The 22,968-nt window shown below is 45.0% G+C and overlaps 1 protein-coding gene across 1 annotated transcript; it reads right to left on the bottom strand.

Annotated features, from left to right (window-relative positions):
* Positions 1 to 9,437: 9,437 nt before the first annotated feature.
* Positions 9,438 to 22,214, bottom strand: LOC149441156 (kinesin-like protein KIF22; the record flags this gene model as incomplete). Its single annotated transcript, XM_089657673.1, has 7 exons — positions 9,438 to 10,585; positions 10,810 to 10,869; positions 14,922 to 15,122; positions 15,246 to 15,304; positions 19,684 to 19,945; positions 21,814 to 21,982; positions 22,067 to 22,214. Coding segments are annotated over 7 exons (929 nt in total), but the record flags the coding sequence as incomplete, so codon positions are not given.
* Between the last annotated feature and the right edge of the window lie 754 nt (positions 22,215 to 22,968).

Here is a 22,968-nt window from a genome sequence, read left to right as displayed (position 1 = left end):
ACAGCCTGAACTGGAACAATGATTCCTTGGTGCAGAAGTCTGGAAAGTGCCTGATGGAGATCAGATGGTTTAATGTTGGATACCAAGAAGAGGATAGAAATTTGAGTTTGTAAGGAAGACATCCAGACATCCAAAAGAGTAGAGTTCCTTTGCTCTGAAAAGTTGAGACACACAGTTGAAAAGGAGGGCTTGTCAGTGTATTTGGCAGTTTTTGGAAGGCACAATTGGGGGAAGGTAATGGATTGGGTTGAGGTGGAAGTTAAAGGTGAGCTGAAACAAAGGGACAGATTTTTAGCGTAGAGGAATGGAGATGGCTTAGAAATATGTGCTTCTTTAACTGGGGAAGAGGAGTGCTTTTGCCCTCTGTAAAATCCTTGATGATAGCCGTCCACAGCCAGTGTGAAGAAACGTCCCTCGTCCAGAGCCAGTCTGAAGGAACGTCCCTCGTCCAGAGCCAGTCTGAAGGAACGTCCCTCGTCCAGAGCCAGTCTGAAGGAACGTCCCTCGTCCAGAGCCAGTCTGAAGGAACGTCCCTCGTCCAGAGCCAGTCTGAAGGAACGTCCCTCGTCCAGAGCCAGTCTGAAGGAACGTCCCTCGTCCAGAGCCAGTCTGAAGGAACGTCCCTCGTCCAGAGCCAGTCTGAAGGAACGTCCCTCGTCCAGAGCCAGTCTGAAGGAACGTCCCTCGTCCAGAGCCAGTCTGAAGGAACATCCCTCGTCCAGAGCCAGTCTGAAGGAACGTCCCTCGAAAAGCAAGCAGATCAAAGGCTTCTTGCGAGAAAGTTCTCCACACAGCTAGAGTTTAAATTCACAGAAATCTGTTCTACATGTCCAATACTCTAAGAGGAGGAGGGTTGACTCCAAAGTCAGAGACAAGCTCATTCCAGGCTACACACATCACCAAAATCAGGGATACACTGCAAGCAGTCCCCAACCGGTTAGTGGAAAGCGTTCTGGAAGCACCTAGTAGAGCGTGAATACCCCCCCACCTCAAGTGGACAAGTTGCAGCCTCATTTCAATAAGCAGTGTACAAGCTTATTGCAGAAGCAAGGCCTCAAGTATTAATGAAACATCGACAGCTGGCAGGAGGTGAAAATACACAACTGGAGGGTTGGGCAGCCAAAGGAGACCTAAGTCACTGTGGGCGGGCAGCAGAAACATTTGTGCCACAAGGCTCTTCACAGCAGGAAGATGCTTCCTCAATACTGGTTTGGCGGGAAAGAGCACACACCACTTCACCTAGCAGAATTACGTCAGTGGTCTCTCTCACAGCGGTGACATCTCCCTCAACAAAGTCAGTGTGAACTGAGAAATGATGGCTCCCAGAAATCAGTAATAATGAGGGGGCATTCAGTGCTCGGCCTGAAAGGCCCACATTACAGAGTCATCAGAGACAGAGCAGTGGAGATCTGATGTCACACACTGCACAGCATAGAGCAGAGTGTAATCTGAGAGAGAGGAAATAGAGGTGCTTTGGATCAAGGCAAGTGCATACTTATAGAAGATATGCTTTGTTCAGTTGTTTTCACTTCAGAGGTTACAACCACTGTAAGGCTACGTTCACACTAGCGCTGTGTGCAGGCGGCAGAGAGGCGTTTGGGAAGCGTTTTTACCGCTTCCCAAACGCCTCTGCCAATTCTGCACATTACAGCACATGGTGCTGTTCTAACGGGAGCGTTTGCGTCACGGCAAAAGGGATGCCTCTGGTCGAGTCAGGAGGCGTTGAAGCCTCCTATTCTCGTCTATGGTGCCGCTCCGCAAACGCCCGGCCGGCGTTTGCGGTGCGGTTGCGACGCGGTAACACCACTCAAACTGCATTATAGGCGTTTGTGGGGCGTTATTAACACTCGACAAATGCCTAGCAACCTCCGCTAAACCGCGCATACGGCGTTTGCCGAGCGTTAAAAAACGCTCCGCAAACGCCGGACCAACGCTTGCCAAACGCTATAGGGGTGTTTAGCAAGCGTTGGTAAAACAGCCAAGTGTGAACGAGCCCTTACTGTGAAGCGAGGAAAGGGGGGGTAGCACAGTGTTTGCCTTTACATTCTTTTTTTTTTTTTTTTTTTTTAAAGCGTAGTTCCACTCACGCTGTAAAAAAATAAAAGTAAGCAGCTACAAAAACTGTATTCCAGGCACCGGCATCTTTAGTGTGGGCACCCGGCTATGACAGCTTGCGGCTTCATAGCCGGGTGCCCACTGCACATGCGCGAGTAGCGCTGCACTTCCTGAATGGCCCCGTAGTCTTCTGGGACCTGTCACATGTCCCACAAGACTACGGGGAGGGAGGGATGGATGGAGGACAACTTCCGCTTCCGATCGCCTAGGCGATCGCAGCGGAAGTGGGAGCGGGTACCTGTCAATCTTGGGTACCCGCTCCCCAAATGTGCCAATCCTTAAAGGGGAGCGGAGACCAATCTATAAAGCGGAACGTCCTCTTTTGGGTGGAACTCCGCTTTAAAGATAGCCCCACCCCACACTGTTAAAAGCTTTGACAGTGACCAGTGTTAGCGAGGCCCTGTTGCCAGTGATGTCTGCTGGGGTTTGGATATTTAGGCAGGTTCAACTAACATTGGTGGCTTTAGAGAGATTGGGCATAAATCCTGTTTGGTCAGACTGTAAAATTTTACATGTGACCTTGTTTTTTTGTACTTTAGCCAGAATTCTAATATCAGTAGGAGTAAAGCTTTGGGGTGGTAAGATCCTTGAAGTAGTGTGTCTTTTTTTTTTTTAGGTACAGAAACATTACGGCAGAAGACCGAGTGGTCCATCAAGTCTGTCTGTATCACCATGACCATAGCGTCCTACACAGAGGAGGGAAGTTTGCCAGCACAGAATGGTTCGTTACGTGAAAGTAGAAGGGCTGGCAACAGAATTCTCCTGTATCATTTTTATAATTCCAGTAAAAAGCCATCTATTCCAATAGCCTTAGAATTAGGGAAACTGGACACCGATACTTCCAACTCACGGAGTGTAAACTTGGAATTTAGCAGTCATTGATTTGCTGCTGACAATTTCAGGAAGGGTGATCCCATCTAATACCAACTGCAATTCAGCAGGGTTGAAACGGTTTTGGTATTAGATAGCAGTGCGCCGAAATGAAAATTCTGGACTGAAATAGAAAAATCAGGATGTACTTGGCCGAAAACTGAAACGGATAGTTTTTTAAAAAAATATTTTTACATATAAAATGTATTATATTCGACTTTTTATTATCATGAGTTTAAATGAATATCCCCTCTGATGATGTGCATTGCACGAAAGGCCTTAGGAGGAGCCAACAGAGCGTGATATCACTGCTGCCTGGAGCCACGAGGAGGCCCGGCGGCCATCTTTAAAAAGGGGATATCCCATTACTATCCACTACCACCAGAGGGAGGGAGCCCTGTATCCAGTCTGTGCACCCATCCAACCTTAAGGCAGTGTTTCTCAACTCCAGTCCTCATGGACCCCCAACAGGTCACATTTTCAGGATTTCCCTCAGATGAAACAGCTGTGGTAATTACTAAGGCAGTGAAACTGATCAAATCACCTGTGCAAAATAATGGAAATCCTGAAAACATGACCTGTTGGGGGTCCATGAGGACTGGAGTTGAGAAACACTGCCTTAAGGGGACTTCTGGACCTGGCAGTTTTAATCACTTACCACCAAGACAAGATTTCCCACCTTTAGATGGATGCTCACCTATTCCGCCTTCCTAAGTGACCTGGTTGGATAATGATTACATGCGCATTACCTATGCGCATCTGGTGAGTGCGCAATTTTATCATTTGCCCCAGTAACTGCTTGCCTTGGTATACTGCAGTGTTTCTCAACTCCAGTCCTCATGGACCCCCAACAGGTCATGTTTTCAGGATTTCCCTCAGATGAAACAGCTGTGGTAATTACTAAAGCAGTGAAACTGATCAAATCACCTGTGCAAAATAATGGAAATCCTGAAAACATGACCTGTTGGGGGTCCATGAGGACTGGAGATGAGAAACACTGGTATACTGTGACATCAAGTGGATTACCTCTATATTTTATGAACTATTTATCCATGCGTTTATAATATGTTTTTGGGACATTTTATTATTCATTTATCTACTAACATTTAGCGCTGCACTTTTATTTATTTGTTAAATGAATATGAGTTGAAAAAATACAATCAGGTAAAGTAAAATAACTTTTATTGGAAGGAACACAAAAATTGAACAGAAAATAAAATGTAACATATATAAAATTCAAAAACCTAAATAGGAGGCATTTTTGCATTGAAGTCAATTAGGGGCGTTTTTGCATTGAGGTCAATGGGACGTGATTTTTGCATTGAAGTCAATAGCACACAATTTTGCATTAAAGTCACTTATCACTATCGGTACTTATTTTTCTCTATTGGCAAAACCGCCGATAACCCTATTTTTGGCCGTTAATTTTTGGCAGCCGCTATTTCGGTGCATGACTAGTATTAGGTCTTAAATACATCACAAATATCTACTGCATGTGAGTGGATTTGAAATTAGTAGTCTTTTAGGGTACCAACATGTATTTGAGCTGTCTGAGGTCTTGCTATTTGAACCAATAGTTTAAACGCTTTTTTTTCTTTCCCTTTTTAGTCCATGGAAAAATTGTTTGTGTTATGCTCTGTTGAGAAGGCGGTGTAGCTTAGACAGCAACCCCAATCAACACATCTTATTATCAGGTGTTGGGTCTCAGACATACCTGGCTTCAGTCTCTGAAACTGCAGCAGTAGCACCTTCCAACCCACCCCTTCTGAGATGCACTATATTGCCAAACGTACTGGGAAGCCGGCCTTTCCACACACATGAACTTTAATGGCATCCCACTCGTAGTCCATAGGGTTCAATATTGAGTTGGCCCCGCCCTTTCCACACACATGAACTTTAATGGCATCCCACTCGTAGTCCATAGGGTTCAATATTGAGTTGGCCCCGCCCTTTGCAGCTATAACAGCTTCTACTCTTCAAAAAAGGCCGTCCACAAGGGGTAGAAGTAGGTCTATGAGAATGTTTGACCTTTCTTCCAGAAGCACATTTGTCAGGTCAGGCACTGATGTCGGGGGAGGAGGCCTGGCTCACAGTCTCCGCTCTAATTCATCCCAAAGGTGTTCTATGGGGTTGAGGTCAGGACTCTGTGCAGGACAGTCAAGTTCCTCCACCCCAAACTGGCTCCTCCATGTCTTTATGGACCTTGCTTTGTGCACTGGTGGGCAGTCATGTTGGAACAGGAAGGGGCCATCCCCAAACTCTTCCCACAAAGTTGGGAGCATAAAATTGTCCAAAATGTCTTGGTATGCTGATGCCTTAAGAGTTCCCTTCACTGGAACTAGGGGGCCAAGCCCAACCCCTGAAACACAACCCCACACCATAATCTCTCCTCCACCAAATTTTACACTTGACACCATGCAGTCAGGCAAGTACCAGTCTCTTGGCAACCGCCAAACCCAGACCGGTCCATCGGATTGCCAGACAGAGAAGCGCGATTGGCCATTCCAGAGAACACATCTCCACTGCTCTAGAGTCCAGTGGTGGCGTGCTTTACACCACGGCATCCAACGCTTTTCATTGTACTTGGTGATGTAAAACTTGGATGCAGCTGCTCGGCTATGGAAACCCATTCAATGAAGCTCTCTACGCACTGTTGTTGGGCTCATCTGAAGGCCTCGCCAAGTTTGGAGGTCTTTAGCTATTGACTCTGCAGACAGTTGGTGACTTCTGCGCTCTGTGTGTCAGCATGCGCTGACCCCGCCCTGTCATGTGACGTGGCCTACCACTTGGTGGCTGTTGTTCCCAGTTGCTTCCACTTTGTTATAATCCCACTAACAGTTGAGCGTGGAATATTTAGTAGCCAGGAAATGTCACGGATGGACTTATTGCCCAGGTGGCCACCTATCACAATTTGCATTCACTGAGCTCCTGAGAGCGACCCATTCTTTTCAAGATGTTTGTAGAAGCCGTCTGCATGCCTAGGCGCTTGATTTTATACACCTGTGGCCATGGAGGTGATTGGAACACCTGAAGCCAACGATCTGGAGGGCGGCGCCAATACGTTTGGCAATATAGTGTATGCACAGTAGTGCAAAATGCTCGAGTAGCATAAAATGTTGTTAATGTCATGCAACTGAAAAAGGGACATCCATAATGGACTGAAGAGCCAAGGGGTACGCACGCCCTATTGCCCATGGGCGATGGTAAGGTATGGCAGCGAATGAATTCTAAAAGAGCTTTTTGCAGCTAAGTAGGGTTAGGACTCTGCTATGACAAATGAAGGGTTGTGGAAACAGACATGCAAAACAACTCAGACCAATATAAGACATCAGAGCAAGTTAAGGATTTGACCTGTAGAGAGCAGAGCTTCCTACCTCTGAGGAAGAGAATGGCTTTCGTTAAACCTCTTACGTAGAGAATGGGAAAAAGTAGGGCCAGTTTTAGTGCCTGTCTAGCCAGTCCGTGGCTTTTCCCAGGAAAAGACGTGGACCTAGTCACCAGCCGCCACTCTTATCCTGCCTAATGAAATAGCCTGCTGGGCTAAGTGTAGACCTTGAAGGCACTTTCTAACCTCTTGAAACTGGGCACAGTATTTTTGGACATCAGGTGGGAGAGAAGTCTGGAAAGAACACCATGGGTGATATTGAAGAGTACTTTTTTCAGTTCTCTAGCTCTGCACAGAACATTTTCTTTGTCTCTGTAATCTGATGAAGATAGGGTCTCGGAAGATTGCCTGGGGGTAAAGGATGGGTGGGAACCCTGTCTGCATGTCTGACTGTAAATACCAGTGTGAGATGTTCCTTGCCAAATGTCTCCATTAGCAATGGTTTATTGAATTCAAAAGGGATTGGCACCTTCAGGCAGACAATCAACCTGGCATTACATCACAGTCTGTTCTTTAGGGTTTCCGCTTTCAGGATATCTTCTTTGTGGATAACAATCTTTACAGCGGTGGTGAGACTATGTACTAGGTCCTACTGGGGATCATGTGTGTTCCTGCGCTTTTTTTGTAGAGAGTGCTGTAGAATCGATAAGTCTCTCTGAACCACCCGAATTTAACATTTAATGGACAGGGAGAGTATGGAAGTGATACACCGCAGAGAAAAACATCCCTAAGTGTGGATTCTTTAATTTGCCCTATGAGCTCTAGGCAATTTGAGAAGTGTGGTAGCAGTTCTCACAGTAGTGCAGATTCCCCCCTCCATTCATCCCCAGAAGTCAGATGCCAAGTCTAGGTTGGGGGGGGTCATCCAATGTAGATGGCAGGAGGTATATGAAGTGGATATTATATCTCCAGTGCTGGGCAAACTTTTCCAGCTGTGTAGCTATCACCTGCTGCCCATCAGCCATGTGGCAGGCTGCCAGCATCTTGACTTCCAGACTCACCAAGACCCACACGGTCCTTTAACCTGGTCATGTCAGAGAAGAGCAGGGGGTAGTATGACTAGAGAACCAGCAAACAAAAATGCTCCTGCGCTTGGGGATGGACTCGATGCTACAACCACAATAAGAATGTCCTGGAACATGCACACCTTGCTGCCCTCAAATGGACCGGGGAAATCCAAATATACTGAATGGGGAAAGAACAAAGAGGGCGCACAGGCCTAGTGCATTACCATAAAAAATGTTTAATAAAAAATAAAGTAGGTGTTGTACTCACAAAACGACAATATAGTCAAGGCACGTCATAAAAGAACAGCTGGGTCAACACCGCGCTGAGTAACAGTCCGCAATAGGGAGTATAGACATCCAAAAGCCTGATGCGTTTCGAGGACTTGCCTCTTCCTTAGAGCTCTGAGGAAGAGGAAAGTCCTCAAAACGCGTCAGCCTTTTGGATGTCTATACTCCCTATTGCGGACTGTTACTCAGCGCGGTGTTGACCCAGCCAGGTAGTATGACCAGAGCTGAGGGGTACTGCTAACAATCTGTTGAGGCTGTAGATAGAAATGGGGCTTGTAACAGGAACATCAGAGCTCTGCTAAACAGGTCCTTTCACATGTGTAGTCAACCACATCCCTTCTACAAGGTGAAGGAAGGCAATGACTTTTTCCGTATTCCATCAGGAACTTTTGGACTAATGCAAACATTTAGAGCCTTGAGAGATAATGCCCAATTTGGGTTTGGGAACAGGCTGGCGTAAAAACCCTTCGACTGTTCTGCTACAGGAAGTGGCAAAGCTAGAACCTTTAAGAGATTTTTGGCTAGTGAGATATGGTTTGGCAAAACAAGTAACAGCCAAAAGCGGGTGAAAGGCAAGACCTGACAGAGAACAAAAAAGGTATTAAAAAAAACCAAAAAAAAAACCCACGTGGGGCTCAGCTCAGTTTCCCCTCTTCCTAGCCTGTGAATGGACAATGAAGGAGCAGCAAGAAACTGATAATTTCTTTACTCTTTTATAGCACATTAATGCAGGCCTGGCACCTGGCCAGCTCCTCCCTCTTTTGTAGTGCTGCTGTATAGGCAATAATGAATCAGATTTGGGTAATTATACAATCAGACAATCCTTACAAGTACAATAGTATATTTGCCTCTTTTTTTTTTTTTTTTTAAACTGTCAGGTGTTCAGCTTTAGAACTCTCATAATCGTAGCTGCTATAGATCGAGTGTCATAGTGGCTAAGTGGTTAGCACTTCTGTCTGGCAGCACCAGGGTCGTCTGTTTCGAATCCTAGCCACAGCACTACCTGTGTGGAATTTGCATGTTCTCCCTGTGCGGGTTTCCTCCGCTTTCCTCCCACACTCCAAAGACACGCTGCTAGGTTAATTTGCTCCTGTCTAAATTGGCCCTAGTATGAGCGTTAGGGACCTTATATTTTATATTCACATCAGTCCCTAACCCTCAAGGAGATTACAATGTAAAGTGTTGCATAAATTGACAGCACTATACAAGTACCTGTAAAACTTTTTTTCTTTTACATTAATCCAGGAGAACAAGCAAACATATTTATTTATTTCAGATACTTATATATCGCCGTCAATTTATGAAGCGATTTACATATATTGTACATTCACATCAGTCCCCGCCCCCCGAGGAGCATACAATCTAAGGTCCCTAACTCACATTCATACACACATATACTAGGGCCAATATAGACAGGAGCCAATTCACATACCAGCATGTCTTTGGACTGTGGGAGGAAACCAGAGGAAACCCACGCAGGCACAGGGAGAACATGCAAACTCCAGGCAGGTGGTGCCGTAGTTGGGATTTGAACCAACGACCAGAGTACTGCCAGGCGGAAGTGCTAACCATTTAGCCACATATCAGGATATAGGACTTCTCTATAGTAATCAAGAGATCATCAGTAGACAAATCTATTAGTGGGAGCCAATCTTGTACCGATAATATCCAACCCCACCCCTATATTATAGATCTCAGCATTGCCTGAATCTGTCCTGGGAAAATCCAGTTTTATTTCACACTACATTACATAAAATAACTTCGACAAAAAATAAAAAACAAACGGATGTTTTATTAATACATAATATGGGCAAGTAAATATTCATGCAATGGACGACCAAAAAGTCCGTCCCAAATCTCCACTCCCCATCCTGGTCTAGATGTTGCTTTTGAGTCTGTAGGGTAGATAAGTCACATTCGGTCAGACCTTTTATCAGGGCTAAGATCCTGCAACAGTCCTTTTATGGCCACTGGGGCTGAGAGTTTCCTTCAGAGCACCAATTTACTGGACAAGTCAGACGTTTAAACCATCTAAGATACCTGCAACCAGTTCATTTTGTTGCAAAAAAAAAAAAGTCTCCTTGCACGCTATGTGTGATTATTGCTAGCAATGCTTGCGGAATTTTCATTGCTAATGACAATCATATTATGTGTAATGCAAATGTCACATTCATGATGATAAATGAACAGGGGCGGACTGACAACTCATGGGGCCCCCGGGCAATAGAGGATCATGGGGCCCCTGTGTCCTTGCCCAAACTCCAAAAAGCCTATGAAAAAAAAAGGTACCAGGGGCATCTCATGGGGCCCCCTACTGACCCCAGGCCCTCAGGCAGTGCCCGAGTTTCCAAATGGTCAGTCCGCCCCTGTAAATGAACATTATACAAGTTATTTTACTTCTTTAGCTGTATAAAAACAATGCCGCTAAACAGTGAACTTCATTGGTCCCATGTTTGTTTTGCCCTTAAAATACAATACATTTTATATACAAGAGTGGTTTCGATAAAACAAAATAAGACGCATCAGAAAGGCTTTTGACGTTGAAAAACACATTTCCAAATCGTGACACTTCTTTACGTGAAAACGTCAAATATAATAATAATAAAAAAAGAAGCAACAGGATTAAAAAAAAAAAAAATCCTCCCAAAAGTCTCTTCGCTTTGCCATCAGCACAACAAGGACTCTGAAGCAGGGCACAGAGTCACGATGAGGATATTTGACAAACCGAGGGGACAGGAGCTGGGACAAGGTTGTTTCATGGATGAACCCCCTCCATTACCTCCTGTGCTGAGCTGGGGGTGGACTGAGCCCCATGGAGGTGTAACAAGGTTTCATAGAATCCATTACATCAAAGGCTCCAGACAAGTGCAGGGTCCATAGCGGCAGATCTTCAGCTGGCCACTATGCTCAGGATGTTGGCCTGTTGAATTGCAAGAGTGTTAAATACTAGAAAGGTTTTGGGTCAATTTTAATGGAGCACCAGGCTCCCCGATTTAGTTAAATGACCCATCAGGGTGGCATACTACAGAGCTACCTGGTAAAGAAGTCAGAGCAAAGTCAACATTTGGATAAAACATACAGACAGAACTTTAATATAGGAGATGTATTAACTGTACATGAACAAAGTTTAGAAGAAATAATCACCTTTAAAAATGAAGCGACCAGTTTGGCAGACATCCCTTCCATATTTGCCAGATCTTCCACCTGTGAAGAGAACAGACCAAGCTTGTCAAGCCATAAAAAAACAAAAAAAAAAAACACAAAAAAAAAAAAAAAAAGCCAAACTCATATTTGCCATGAAGTTTATGACCTTAAGGTGGGGTTCTGAAGTCAGAAGGTTTACTCTATGGCACCTCCTGTGTTAGGAAAAGTATTGGCGTGTATTTTACCTTAACATTTGACTCCTATCACCGCTCCTGCTTTCATAGGAGATGCTGAGGGCAGTGGACCAATAAGTTCCTGTTGCTTTCAGTCAAACTTCTATGAGAAGGGAGCAGGGGAATGGCTTACTGTGCTGTGTGTCTATGGGTGCACACAGCCCAGCTCAGGAGCATGCACACAAGGGTGCCTCCTTAGCACCTAGCTTGCTAGAGAAGCACCAGAAGGAGGGAGGAGCTAACCGTGCGGGGGGGACTTCCAGAAGAGGAGGTAAGAGCAGTGGTGTATTTAGGCTTTGTGCAACAAAAATTAGCACCTCCCCCCGCAGAAAGAGCCTGACATTGACCAAGAACTCCCCTGTCCTCCACCCGAGCCATCCACTACCACTGCCCCCCCTACACCAGCCACCATCCCCCATGGCGAGACAGAGAAAGACACTCATCTTCACAGCTCCGGACATCCGCAGGAATGAGACTCGGGCTTTGCATACACTGTCATGAAACCCACAGCATCTCCCAGAATCCACCAGGTCCCCATGCCTCATGTCCCTTCCTCCAAGGAGCAGTGCTGCCCCCACTGAAAAATACCGCCCTAGGCAAATGCCTTGTGGTAAACACACCCCTGGGTAAGAGGCCTTTTTGTGCAATATAGCACAGAGTAGGCAAGTATTGCTTCCAAAAATTCGGAGCATCCCAAAAGCCAAATAATTCTGACTTAAAGTAAACCTAAGATACAGCAGTTGAGAATACTGCCCTGGAAATGCTAATACTGAGCCAAGCACCTGACCCAGAACACTGAATCTTCTGATCTGCCTCTTAGATGCATAAGCCTGTATCTGAATGCCTAGCTGTGGTCAGTGGTGCAAAGTACCAACAGAGAACCAAGAGAGGGTGGTAATGACAGCACTGCATCTCACATATTCACGGGAGCAATGGCAGCCCAAATGTCCTCTCAGGGCAGGTTTCTTTTAACCAAAACAGTTGATTGCAATCCATGTCCAGTCATTAACCTCCCGAGCGGTCTGATTATGTCCATATTTCTGTGCTCAAAGCGGTACATTGTTTTCAATGGAAATATGTATTTTTTTGTTATTGTAGGCCTGTAATTTTTAGGAATAACTCACTGAAATCTGTCCGAACAAGAGTCTAAACATCCCGGGTATGATAAAATTTGAAACACGGAATCATAAATTATAATTTAAGAAATAATCAAATATAATAAAAAATTTAATTCAATATAAACAAACCAAAAACACTGAAGTTTGAAATATAGCGCCAAGTTCGCACATCGCTGAGCTCAGTTGCAGAATCGTTTTCAGTGTCTGATGAGGAATTTCCCCCACCAATCATTATCACTCAATTCTGCAAGTGGTTCTGATTTACTATCGCTGTTCTCTAGCCGGTCTAAAACCGATTTTGACCTAAAGGGACGCTTTTTGGACGCCATGGACGTTTCTCAGTTTCCAGGCAGAAAGAACAGTAAAAATGCAGGCAGGGCGCCGGACAAAGCACTCGGGACAAAATGTATGTGAAATGGTTTGATACAGGAATGTTATACGATGTGATTTTAGTGAATGTCACTTTTTGCCATTTTCAAATTTTCCGCCGTTCCGTCCCCCGTACGTCCCGACGTCGCAGGGAACGGAACCCGGAAGACAGATGCCGGTATCCGCCGGAGGAAATTACAGGGGACACTGCAGGAGGGACATTGCAGGAGCGCAGGACAACGCAAGAGAAGAAGAGATCCCGGAGCAACGCTGCATGGTAAGCCCGAGTGTAGCTCGGTGTTACCGCTTGTGGTGCTGAAACTTTACCCCGAGCTACACTCGGGAATACCGCCAGGGAGACCAACTTGTAAATGCTGGCCAGAAGAGCACCAGGGACAGCGGGGATTAACAAAGCAGACCTCAACTGGAGCACTTTGGCATTCAAATCGCTGCCAGCTCCCATAGACTAGTCCAGCCACTCCCTTTTCTGCTCCCAGTTACTAACCAGTTAGCCCCCTTTCAGCAATGGGCCAATAGTGTGAAGAGTTTGGGGACATCAGCACTGCAGTCCAGGAGATATGGTGGGTAATCCTCATCTGACAACCTATAGCTGAAATAATCACATCTGGTACACTGGGTCATATATGGACTGAGCCATCTCCTGGCTCCTTATTTGCTGTTCACCCCTGCTCAAGTGCTGTCAGTGGTGTATTTAGGTTTCATGCTACCCTAGGCTACACAAAAAATTGTCTCCCACCCCACGGAAAGACCCTGACAAACACCCCCCTCCCCCACGATAAGAGCCTGACATTGACCAACAACCCCTCCCTCCCGAGACAGCCTTCCACTACCACCACCCCATACACACTGGAAACCCCCCACCCACCCCAGCAAGAGAAGACACTCACCTTCACAGCTCCGGACATCCCCGGGAACAAGAGTCAGGCTCTGCATACACCATCAAGCAGCCTCTCTCAGATCCCACATGGTCCCCAAGCTGCATGTGTCCTTTCCTTCATCTCTTTTGGGGGGCATCGCTGCCCCCCTGAAAAATGCCACCCTAGGCAAATGCCTTGTTTGCCTAGTGGTAAATACGCCCCTGGGTGCTGTGCATCTAGGACAGGCCATTCATTTTACGTGACTTCCCTACACACAATAATAAGCGCACAAAGATGAGACAGCACCTTTTAAAAAGGTGCTGCACCGAAACGTATGGCAGTTTGTTACCATGTGTTTGGTGCACAAGTGCTCATGCATTTTAGCATGGTGCGATGGGGTATTAGCACTGCAGCATACCTGCCAAATAGATGCACGCAAGAGGAAAAACATGCGATTTTGCTTAGGTTCCTGCAATGATCCCCCTGCTGTATTTACTGGCTGTGTCTATCCAGTGTATTCCTGCCTTCTGTTGAATTTTCCATTAAAAAAAAAAAATTCCTGCAGGGATGGTAGGATCCTATTATAAAAGGGCACAAGTGTGCCGAGTTGGATATCGTATGTACTCTCCTGCGCTTCAGGAAATGGACAGCCAAAGGGAAGCCAAGGGAACCAGGACACAGAACCAAAAGGAAGATGATTCAGGGGTGCAGCCCTCCTCAGACGGGGAGATCAGCCACTAGATAAAGAATAAACAAGTGGGGCACACACCTAGAGCATTATCCAAGGTTTATTGAAAGGTATAAAAAAACACTCACAGGAAGCATCTATATAAAAAGCTTTTGCACCAAGATGGCCACAACAGCAAGCAAGGTGTTCCAACTGTCAGTGCGGTCAAATAGCTGATGCGTTTCTGGGACGAGTCCCTTTCCTCAGAGCTGCTGACCAGCCTCTTAGACTAGTACAGATGTGTAGTGGTTGAGTTGGACTGATGCTTGTTACAGTTGGAACATTTTTATCTTTTATACCTTTGAATAAACCTTGGATAATGCACTAGGTGTGCGCGCCACCTGTTTATTCTTTATTTTGTGCAGTTGGATCCAGGGGCGGACTGACCATTTGGAAACTCGGGCACTACCCGAGGGCCCGGAGTCAGTAGGGGGCCCCATGAGATGCCCCTGGTACCTTTTTTGAGTTTGGGCAAGGACACAGGGGCCCCATGATCCCCTATTGCCCGTGGGCCCCATGAGTTGTCAGTCCGCCCCTGGTTGGATCATCAGTGTAGTGATCTCACTGAAATTAGAGGAGACAGGTGAAATGGAGGGTTAAACCACCAACACCATATATCATTTCTGTGTAGGCGGACCCTTCAGTCTAAGCATCACCTTCAAGTTTAATAGACCATCAACTGCCTGAATGACTACAGCAAACTGCCCCTGAAGTGCACTTGGAGTTTGTGCACATAGTGAACTTCCGCTTCGTGAAATAGACAAGATGGCACACAGCATCACCCCACCTTTTTGAATGGGCCATTCAGCTCCCTCCAGCCCACAATGAGCTTGGATTTCTTGTCTCCAATCTTCTGCAAAGACTTCAGCTCTTTTACCGAGCCATTGTTGAGGAGACTGAGGATCTTTTCCCGGCCGCTCAGAAGGACGTCCGTCCGCATGTTCACCTCCCAACTAATCTCGTTCTCCTGGCCTGAGGCGGCGGCTTTCTGCGAGGGAGACATCAAAGAATGTAAAGGAGAATCATCCAATCATCTAAAAACCATGTCTGAATGTACATACTAGTAAATGCAAAGATTATTTTTGCTTTCCAATCTTAATATTACACCTACACGTGTTTTCTTTACAACTGGGATCACTTCCTCCTGGATATTTGACTGGTTGTTGGGTCCTGAACAAGACAAGAGAACAGCAGTCAGTGAAAAAGCAAAGACTTAAAGAATTTGACAGAAGTGTTCTCAATGCATAATAAAAACCACGGAATGCATAGGAAACAACTGTTTTGAGTCAGGCGAAATATGGTCCCCGGCGAAGGTCCCCAGTAGGGAAATCCTTGCGCTAATCTGAAGTTATTTAAGGGCAGTCTACATATATTCCTATGAGGAATCCACCACAGCAGCTTCTCTGCTAGAGATCCATACAAATCCTAGGGTTCAGATAGAGGATGCTTAAAGGAGAACGTTACCCTCTCAGTTAACGCTGACTATTGCTAGTCCTTATGCTGATAGCATTAATAGATTGGAAAGTATATAAAAGACAATCCTCCTGCGCTCAATAGGGAAATTTAATGCCTATTATTTAGCTGCTGTCACTCAACTTAAACCACCAAGTCCAATTATAAAAAAAAAGAATCGTGAAGCGCTTAAATTAAATATCATAAGCGTAAAAATTTGGAAATGGTATATATTTTAGCACAATTTTAAGTGTATTTATTTTTACTCTTATATAATTTAAGCGCTTCACTATTCTTTTTTTTTTTTTATATATATAAAAAGACAATACAGTGCAACACCATATTGTCTTTACTTGCCTTGGTTGTATCCTATTCACAGAATATAAGCACGGTGGGGGCAGCTGCACTTGGTACCCATACCAAGAAATCCATAGAGTGGAGTACTGAATTGATTGAGATAGGAAAGTATGTCATCTACTTTTTTTTTTTAACTTGTGTTTTTCAATTCTTCAGTTACTTCCTGGTTTCCATGCCTAGGCAAGTGTTATACATCCCAGGAGCAGGGGTGGACTGACAACTCATGGGGCCCCCAGGCAATAGGGGATCATGGGGCCCGTGTCCTTGCCCAAACTCAAAAAAGCCTATGAAAGAAGGAAAAAAAAAAAAAAGGTACCAGGGGCATCTCATGGGGCCCCACCCGAGTTTCCAAATGGTCAGTCTGCCCCTGCCCAGGAGTCTTCTGGAGGGGTTTTCTCTGCTAAGCGCACACTCATGCATGCATGGCTGAGCGAAGGCAGATGAATTGCAAGAAGTTAAAGCTACATGAATCATCTGCCCTTACTCAAGATGGCCACGGCCAGAAGTTCTACGCACGGGTGTCCCAACTGGCAGCCCTCCCGCTGTTGCCAAACTACAAGTCCCATGAGGCATTGCAAGAATGACCGTTAGAAACATGACTCCCAAAGGCAGAGGCATGATGGGACTTGTAGTTTGGCAACAGCTGGAGGATGGCCAGTTTGACACCCCTGTGCTAAAAGGGATGTGATCTCAGAAAAGTAAAGCATGGATGGATGGATGAGTTGGGTTTGAATAGTAACAAAGAAATAAACAGTTTTTGGATCGTGGTGCTGAAATGCAGTGAAGATTCACTTTAAGCAATGGTAGATTGTCCTCCCGCCTGAACAAGCCTTCATAGCCTCTCCTCTCAGGTAATCTATTCTTCAGCTGTCTGCAAGTGTCCTCCTTCCCACTGTCCACAACAGTTTACAGTGACTTAATCCCAAGACCTGACAATTATTATTCAAATGTTCTTCTTTGGTAAAAAGGGTGAGAAAGGCGGCACTAGAGGGCACACATTTAGTACAACCTCCCCTGTTGGTGGATTCTCCCTAATATATTAAGATTTTGATTGTATGGAAGACAATTCCCCGTCCTAAATCCTGTCCTAACCTAATGAGTCTGTCAGACGAAACCTATCCCTGCAAGAGTTACATCCTTAAAAAAAAAAAAAGAAAAAAAAAAAAAAAGGGGGGTGGGGGGTGAGGGAAATAAAACCCAGAAATTAGCAGTATAGTTCAAATACTGCTTTTCCAGCCATTAATCTACAGAAACATCAATCCTTTGTGTGAGCTTCAGTTTTCAAAAGCTGCAGCTCTGATCTGACTACTTTGATTTCCATTTTGGGGAAGATGCTGGTTTTGCTTTTGTAGTCCTAATTTATGCATAAACAAAGCTTGATAGCTGGAATACTAATGTATTTTGTAGGTATTCATTTTATACACATCGAAGCCCATCTCAAGAGGATTTTTTTGTATATAGGGTGAGGAAGAGTCAGAACCCATGTTTATTATACATTAATAGCCAATAAAGTAAGGGCTACATATAGCAAACACTAAAATTCTCTAGTAGGACAGGAAACATTTGGAATCTATCAGCATCAAGGCAGTATGTGAGCGAGTGATGAAGGACCAATTGCTGTCCCCCAGAAGGGTCTGCACAAGGATCGTCATAGCAGGATCATCACATATTTTAATGAAAGTTGAAGATTTATAAAAAAAATGTGAATATTAATGCCTAAAGCCTATATTAGTGATTGGATTTACATATACTTTAAAATGGAGTTCCACTCACCTGTCAAAAAATAAAAGTCAGCATCTACAAAAACTGCAGCTGCTGACTTTTAAAAAACAGCCACTTACCTGTCCCTCGGTGTGTCCCCCTCATCCCGTTTCACCGGCCGCCCTGGATTCCAGCAAGCCGGCATCTTCAGTGTGGGCACCCGGCTGTGATAGCTTGCGGCTTCACAGCCGGGTACCCACTGCGCATGCGCAAGTAGCGCTGCGCTTCATGAATGGTCCTGTAGTCTTCTGGGACCTGTCACGTGTCCCAAAAGACTACAGGAAGGGAAGGCGGACACCTTCCGTTTCCGATCGCCTAGGCGATCGGACCGGAAATGGGAGTGGGTACCTGTCAAATTCAGGTACCCGCTCCCCCCCTCTGCCCCCCAAAGGTGCCAATCCTTAATGGGGAGAAGGGGAGCAGTCAAAGCGGAACTTCCCCTTTTGGGTGGAGCTCCGCTTTAATATCCACAGTCTGGGCACAGGTACACTGTAAAGTATTTAAATCTTTACTTTGAATCCTTCTGATCCTTATAGGCTTCTACTGTGAATTGAAGGATAAATTCACCTGGTTACACCCATATTTAGGGTGTAATATGTTCAGCCACTGCCTCCTACATATCTGCTTTGACAGTGAGTGGGGGATCGTCTTCCCCACACCCACTGTCATTTCAAAAACTGTGTGGCTGTGCTACGGAAGCACAGGTGCATCATTTATTCACAGTAATCTGCGAATGTGAGAACTGCAAGTCCTGTCAGCCACTGCGACAGACAGCTTATAGTTCTCAATGAACTACCAGAGCGCTCACCACCCTGGCAGTTCACAGACTTCTTGCATCTGATCATTTGTCTCCTGGAGATATTGTTGAGAGCTCTCTGCCTGTATGCAGGATAGGACACCAATAGATAGCAAGTGCAATGCACTGCAAATGGATGAAAACAAAAAAAACAAAACCAAAAAAAAACAAAAAAAAAAAACCAATGCACCTTTTTATTTTACCTGCAAAATCATGTGCATTTATTTTAACAAAAAGCTGAACGTAGCCTTTAATTCAGCTTCAAAGATCAGACTATGAAGTTGAGTTTCAGTCAATTTCCAGCAGCTTACAGTATTAGTAAAGTCACTTTGTTCATTTTTACCTACAAGTAAACTTATAAATTTTACCTATAGGCAATCTTTAATATGTCTCCTAAACATTCACCGTTTTAAGAGATATTCTACAGAGAAGCAGCCAGTGATATAGACACATGCGCTCTTCAGAGCCATGTGCTGTGGTTGAAACTCCAGTGTGCATGCGCGGGAGGGACGTAGCCGGCAGCTTGGCCATTCAAGCAGCCGCAGCCCGCGAACCTGGAAGGAAGACCAGGTGAAGATGGAAGCCTCTGCAGCGCGCCGCAAGTCTTTCATAATGTGCTAATATGCGATGTATGTACATTATACTACCTTGCAGCAGGAAACTTTTAAACGTATTTACTACTACTTTAATATGTTTGTATAGGAGGGCAGGCAGGCTGTCAAGATTCTGTGCTAAAAAAAAGGGAAAGGAGCTGTATTTTTGTCCCTTACCTTTGGAAGATTTCCTCATGTCTGAGGCAGAAAGTGACAAGGGAAATCTCAAAGGAGGGCATGGACAGAAAATTCCTCATGAGGCTTTTAACCAATAGCTACTTCTAACTAAAAAAAACAGCCACAGAATAAGCAAAAAAAAACAAAACCACAAAACAAAACCACAAAACAAAACAAAAACACAAAACAAAACCACAAAACAAAACCACAGAACAAAACCACAGAACAAAACACAAAACAAAAACACAAAACAAAAACACAAAACAAAAACACAAAAAACAAAACAAAAAACAAAACAAAAAACACAGAACATATGTGCCCCTGTATTCACTGCATTAAGAACCTCAAGTTCTTCCAGATATAAAAACAAAGGTAATTTAGAGAGCATTTGTGACCCGCTCCCAGGACAGTACCAGACTGCTCGAGCTCCTCCTGCATCCCAGCAGTCAGTTCTCCAGGATTTGCCCTCGAATGCTCACCGTGGTGCAGGGGCAGAACACGGAGCACCTTCTTGGTCTTGGCGGTAGAAGTCGCCCGAGTGCGCAGGGGCGCCCGGAACATGCTTTCGCTAACGCTGATATCTGAGAGCTCCAGGTCTGAACTGCTTGATTTTTCCAGACGAGCCTCAGTCGCCATAGCCTTCTCCTCCAGCTCCTTCTGCTTCTCCTTCAGCCTCTGAAGAATATAAATGAAGTGAATGCCATAAACCGATCTCTAGTTACAGGATTAAAGCTAAACTGTGAAAGTGAAGCAACAGGCGCAGATTACAAAAAGGTGCCATTAACAAAACATGAAACCTAAAGTATTCGCTTTTACCAAAGAAGCCGATTGAAACTTTTCTCAAAATACATCAGGAATCGTATAATTTTTTTGTCACAACAGTCACTTAATCCTTTCCTTATGGCTCAAAGCCACTTCCTTGAACTTCTGGTTGGGGAGCAAGTACTGTAGATGCCACATAACCACTAACATGATTACGTGGCCCCTTATCCCCAGTAAGAACACGTTCCCCATTCGAAACTGAAATGCATACACTGTAGATAGAGGGAGAAATAATGGTCACATGACAATGCGAAAAGTAGTGACAGGCTGAGGACCAAAAAACAAAACCATTTTAAGTTCTCCTGTGTGCCGCAAAATTTGGTTTAACGATACTTACTTTAGAAACCGGCACTTAGACTGTTATATGTAGAAATAAGCCATAGAATATTTAAAAAAAAAAAAAAAAATTGTACAAGAGTAAGCAAGCGACTTTAGAACAAATCTAAAACACGTGAAGTATACAGACAAATTAAATGTAAACAGAAGTAACATTCAGTTAACCCCCTTTATGATGGCTAAACACAATGTGTGGTGGCAAAAGGGTGGGCTTTACTGCCCACACACGTGTCATTGCGCAGTCAATGTGTGCTGAAAGCACAGAAACGGAGCTGCAAAAGACAAAAAGGAAAGATGGAGCCCTTTGTTCCTACTCCTGAATGGCAGCCAGCAGTATAGGCTCCAAATCATGTGACCACTGACGGCCAATCAGCGGTCACGCGAGCGGCCGGCCAATCAGCGGTCACGCGAGCGGCCGGCCAATCAGCGGTCACGCGAGCGGCCGGCCAATCAGCGGTCACGCGAGCGGCCGGCCAATCAGCGGTCACGCGAGCGGCCGGCCAATCAGCGGTCACGCGAGCGGCCGGCCAATCAGCGGTCACGCGAGCGGCCGGCCAATCAGCGGTCACGCGAGCGGCCGGCCAATCAGCGGTCACGCGAGCGGCCGGCCAATCTTTCCTGTCCCCTAGCATTCGGAACTTTATAAAGGGATGCTGTGGCTGGAGAGAAAGGGTTAAAGTGATACTAAATCAAAAAAGTTGACCTTAATGCATTCAGGTAAAAAATTGTTCGCTCTCTGTCCCTCCTTCCCTGTGTGAAGGAGAAGAGATCCAGCACTGTGCATGGCTCTTCTCCCCCTCTTCCCACAGCACTTGAGCAGCAGCAGGAGCCATTGGCCTCTGCTCCTGTCAATCAAATGCAGTGAAGAGGAAGTGGGGGCGGGGCCAAGTCCCATTGCCCAAGTCTATGGAGCATGCAGACACTGTGCCCCCATAGCAAACAGCTTGCTATGGGGACACACGAAGAAGAGTAGAAACCAATATCACCATCGAGGGCCCCTTTTTGCAATACCACTGCACAGAGCAGGTGAGTATAACAGGTTTATTTTAATTAAAATGAAATACAGTTTCAGCAGCCTAGATCTGAACCTACTAGTCATGTGCTTTTTAGTGAAGGGCACCTCTGGTTTTTCCATGAAAATTTCAACTGTCAGATTTATCCCAGGCTTCCTATCAGCATACAAGTACAAAACAAAACAGGACACAAGTATATATGGCATGAGCTGTAGAAGACTCTGGTGGTGTTGAACAAATCAAATGCTATGAAAAGCTGTGGATTAAACCAGCTCAATGAAGAGATTGAGAAGGAACGCGATCAGCCTCATTTCCCAACGCAAAATTTGTTGCATGCAGGTGCAATTGATTTGTCACGCACAGATCTCTCACCTCAATCTCCATCTGGCTCTCTTCCCATTTCTTCAGCAGAGCCATGCGCTCTCTTTTCGGGGTGCTCAGAAATTGGGTCTCCATCTTCCCTCTCTCAGTGAGGATCCTATCCAGTTTGAGGAGTCTCTCCACTACAGCTGGGTCCAGCGACGCCAGGTTGAGTTTGTTTCTGCAGACCAAATAAAATTAAAAAGGCAATCTAAACCTGAACATTTCCTGGGAAACAATGGTACACGTGGAACAAGGGACTCACTTTCGGAAACCTTCACTGGAGGAATTGGGAGAGTCATCCACAGAGTCTGTTTTTGTTCTCTTTAATTTCTGAGGTGGAACAGCGATCTCTGCATCTTCCCGAGGCCTCTTCAAGGCAGACTGAACTAAAGATGTGAATAGAGAAAAGGCTTAAAAAAAGAAAAGACGTCAACCCTTTGCCTATGACGCAACTACCTACATTAGCTTCATTTACCATGCCACAAAAAACAGGAAAAATACACCCTCCAGTTTTAGTTAGGAGACTAGATCTTGTGTCCTGGAGGTCCAAGGGCTAGGGGGCAGAGATCCCTAAGAAAAAAAGTCTGTATCCACCTTGTGCAGGTAACCCCCTCCCTGCCCAGGCCATTTTTCAGCCCTCTCACACTTTGAACGACAATTGCGCGGTCATACAACATTGTACCCAAACTAAAATTGTATCATTTTCTTCACACAACTAGAGCTTTCTTTTGGTATTTAATCACCGCCAGGGTTTTTATTTTTTGCTAAAGTAACAAACAAAAAAAAAAAAAAAACTGTAAATTTTGAAAAAAGACCAAAAAAAACAAAAAAAAACACGTTTTTCTTTGTTTCTGTTATAAAAGTTTGCAAATAATTGTTCTTCATAAATTTAGGCCGAGATGTATTCTGCTACATGTCTTTGGTGAAAATAACCCAAATTAGGATGTATTTTTTAGTTTGTAGGAAAGTTATAGAGTTCACAAACTATGGTATAGATCTGAATATTGATCAATCCTGAAGTACTGACAGCCAATCTAATTTCTTGAGGTCCAAGAATGTCAGGACGGTACAGATATCCCCCAAATGTCAGGACGGTACAGATATCCCCCAAATGTCAGGACGGTACAGATATCCCCCAAATGTCAGGACGGTACAGATATCCCC

This window comes from Staurois parvus, unplaced genomic scaffold (assembly GCF_062004578.1).
Source record: "Staurois parvus isolate SC_StPar_1 unplaced genomic scaffold, SC_StPar_1.0 ptg001021l, whole genome shotgun sequence".
In the NCBI taxonomy this organism is placed as follows: Eukaryota; Metazoa; Chordata; class Amphibia; order Anura; family Ranidae; genus Staurois; species Staurois parvus.
The sequence above is the reverse complement of the archived record's forward strand: the minus strand, read 5'-3'. Positions and strand labels throughout refer to the sequence as shown.